The 3,612-nt window shown below is 36.6% G+C and overlaps 1 protein-coding gene across 1 annotated transcript; it reads left to right on the forward strand.

Moving 5' to 3' along the window:
• Positions 1-551: 551 nt before the first annotated feature.
• On the forward strand, positions 552-3,131 carry LOC113351542. Its single transcript, XM_026595506.1, has 8 exons — positions 552-930; positions 1,232-1,289; positions 1,407-1,542; positions 1,639-1,724; positions 1,852-2,033; positions 2,469-2,580; positions 2,658-2,788; positions 3,112-3,131. The coding sequence occupies exons 1-8, from the start codon at positions 552-554 to the stop codon at positions 3,129-3,131; spliced, it is 1,104 nt and encodes a 367-aa protein (XP_026451291.1).
• The last annotated feature ends 481 nt before the right edge of the window (positions 3,132-3,612 follow it).

Below are 3,612 nucleotides of genomic sequence, written 5' to 3' on the forward strand. Positions count from 1 at the left end.
CCAAAGTCCAAATCAGTGAAGCCCAAAGGCCCAGATTCTTGACTGAAACAAAAGCCCAAGGTTTAGTGCACTGAGGCCCATTTCATTTAAGACCAAAGCCCAAATTCATTAAGGCCCAATCCAATTCAGGCTTAACCAAAAGCTTAAGTTTAAGGCCAAAGCCCATTTGCATTTCAAAGACCAACTGAGCCCAAGCTCAGTTCATTTTATTGTTATCAACCCATTAGCACTCAAAGCCCAATTTAAGCCAAAAGGCTTCAAAACCCAATAGCAAATTAGGAACCCAATTAGCTAGAAACCTCCAAAACACACCCGATCTCTGTGGATCGACCCGTACTTGCACGAGCTACAACCGACGACCGTGCACTTGCGGTATTACTGTAGGCCCCCGTTTTTATTGCGCATAATTTTATACCCTTTCAAGGCCTACCAGAGGCTTCATGCAACTGCCATTGGTAGTTATATTGATGTTTTCAAGATAAAGGAATATGTGGGGAGGCACACCTGTGGTGGTGGTTATATGTTGAAGAACCCAAAAGTTTCGAGAAAGTATGAACAATTTAATTCATGAGCGTGTCAGGAACAACCCTCTCATAAGGCCAGGAGAGATCGTAGATTATGTTAAAGTTGGTGGCGGGATCGACATCAAGTATTACCACGCATATCATGCACTTGAGTTGTCGCACAAACATGTTTTTGGTAATGATGTCAGATCTTACACCTATCTTGCTCGGTTGGTGAATGTTGTTAAGGAAACAAACCCTGGGTCATTTATTGATTTCGACTTCAACGATGCTACAAAGAGATTCAATAGGCTTTTTATTTGCTTTGGAGCTTGTAGGGAGGGCTATAAACTCTGTCGTCCGATGATTTTTTGTGATTGTACATTTATTACTGGGACTTTTAGAGGAGGTCTCATGGCGGCAACATGTAACTGTTTTTGTTTATTTTTCATATGTTTTTTTTTCATTAGCAAGGACATATAACTAGTAATTCCTACAATACTAGTATAGAACAAGTACTCCATGTTGATAAGTAGTGTCTGGTAGTTATATTACTCATTTACTACAATACTGACAATGAGTATACTTCTACATATTGACCTTGCTGAGTATGAGGCAAAAACATACTGCATGTCAACATGTAGTGTTAGTATTCCACTTAGTCAAGAAGTTGGTTATTATTTTCCGTTTAACAGTTGCTTAACATAGCTAATATTTCCTTTTTGCAGGTTTTTATCCCCTCGCATATGCATCAGTTTCTGGTGAAACTAATGACAATTGGGAATGGTTTTTCAAGAATCTGAAGGAAGCTTTGGATGATGATCGCCCAATTACTTTTATGACTGACCGAGGTGAAGAATTGGTTAAATATATTCCCAAAGTGTTCCCTAATTCTCATCAAAGCTATTTCTACTTCCATTTGGATAAAAACTTACCTATCGCAAAGTCTGATGAAAAGGATAAAGAAGTGATTGATGCTTTCCGAAAGGAAACATATGCACTTTCTCCTGCAACATATGAGGAAGCTCCTCATGAAATGGTAAATTTGGGAAGGCCTTGGGTTGATGATTACTGCCGCAACATTCCAAGGGAAAAGTGGTCCAGTGCATTCTTCGAGAGATGTAGGTATGGTCAGACTTCTTCAAGCGTTGCCGAATCGTTCAATAATTGGATTAACCGTGATAGGAATTTACCTGCGTGTGCGTTAGTTGACAAGATCAGGTTTGTATCACTTCTCTTAGTCGCAGTACATGCTTATATGTAGTCTTAAGACTACATATAAGCATGTATGTTCTGTTAATATACGTAGGATGTAGTATAATAGACTTGTTGTTTTCTTGTCGTGTAGTCTACGTATTATGGAGTTGATGTCAGAACGTCACGAAGAGAGTGTCTTGATGAACCTAGAACTGCTAACCCATGTGTATCAAGCCTTTCTTGAACTACACATTCAAATTGCCCGTCCCTGGAAATTTAGTCAGTCAGATGCTAACCTCTTTGAGGTACATTCTCCAAGGTTAGCATTTACCCGTAATCTCTATCCACCATATCGATAAAACAGATTTTATATTTACGCATCATGCTCTTTTTTTTTATCTATTCACCAAACTAGTATCTTATGGACCATTACATATAGTATTATAACTACATATTATTAAGAAACAACTACATGCTGATATGGTACATGAATATGTACTGTGTAGATATTCGGTAGATAATATGAATATGTACTGTGTGGATATTCGGTAGATAATATGAATATGTACTCTCTTTTTTTCTCTATCCATCAAACTAGTATCTTATGTGTACCACAGATAACATATGAATATGTACTGTGTATATATTCGGTAGATGATATGGTGTGTTTTTGTGTGTGTAGGTATCATATGGTGAATCTAGAGAAAACAACGTGTACTTGCCAACGATGGCGCGTGTATGGTTTTCCATGCTCGCATGCTACTGCAGCTATTACTAGATCTGGAGGAATGATACTTGATTACGTCGAAGATTACTTCAAAGTTACCCGTTATCGTGAGCTATATTCAATAGTTATTAGACATGTTCCTAACTACGACAGGTATGTGTCTTTTAAAAAGTGCATTTTTGATAGTGTACATATTATAGTGTAGTTACGATTCTGTATTTTCCTCACAGGCCTGATGAGTATCACGTAGACGATACCGTTCTCCCACCAGATGTAATTAAGGCTCCACCAGGCAGGAAAAAAGGAAAGCGTATTAAAAGTACATGGGAGAATAGTAGAAAATATGTTAAGTGCTCAAACTGTAATTTGAAAACTCACCACAACAAGGCAACATGCACTCTTATCCGACAGTATGAACTTTCCGAAGAATGATTTGTGACAGGTATGTGTTCAATCAGTACATATTAAAAATATGTCTTTAATTGGATGATACAGTATAATGTATTTTTTAAGTAAGTAGTATTTTGATTTCTCCTTTGTTTTTATCACATGCTTGAACGCGTAGCAGAATGTGATACCGATGACGTTGCCATTCTTTCCACAATCTATTATTTGAAAAGCTCATCACCAGCTATCAACATGTAGTCCTTGTTCTATTTTATTCTACCTTTTTTGATTCGTCAGTACCAACTGAATGTGGTTAATAACTGTTTGTTTACAGTACAAACGCTAAAAGTGTATTGAAAATTACTGTTTTTGTTGTTTCTTTCAACTTCTATAAATCTATCAATATGTAGTTTTATTTCGAATAATGAAATATGTCGTTAAGTGTCATTAAGTGTCGAATAATGAAATAAGTTGTTAGTTTGTCATTCACACTAAATGAAATAGTGATATTGATCTTACATGTCAGTATTTATCACCAGTATTGTGGTATTACATACTGATATTACATGTCAGTATTGTAGCGTAAGCATCTTGCACTACATACTGATATGTTCTCATTGTAGTGTAAGCATCCTCCTTGTAGTATAACCATCTTCCACTACATAATGATATGTAGTGGTATATTGATAGCCATACATATCAGTTAGTGCTGATTGTAGTGTAACCATCTTCCACTACATACTGATATGTAATACTACAATACTGATATGTAGTGGTATAATGATAACCATCATCCAT

The sequence above is a fragment of the Papaver somniferum genome, chromosome 2 (assembly GCF_003573695.1).
Source record: "Papaver somniferum cultivar HN1 chromosome 2, ASM357369v1, whole genome shotgun sequence".
Taxonomy (NCBI): Eukaryota; Viridiplantae; Streptophyta; class Magnoliopsida; order Ranunculales; family Papaveraceae; genus Papaver; species Papaver somniferum.

Bases quoted from the DNA above. Each gene is read 5' to 3' on its own strand.
- LOC113351542 (XM_026595506.1), top strand. From the start codon at position 552: ATGAACAATTTAATTCATGAGCGTGTCAGGAACAACCCTCTCATAAGG. The intron at 1,290-1,406 runs GTTTTTCAAGAA...TTCTCATCAAAG, and splicing joins ACTAATGACAATTGGGAATG to CTATTTCTACTTCCATTTGG. The intron at 2,034-2,468 runs GTAATCTCTATC...ATGCTACTGCAG, and splicing joins TCCAAGGTTAGCATTTACCC to CTATTACTAGATCTGGAGGA.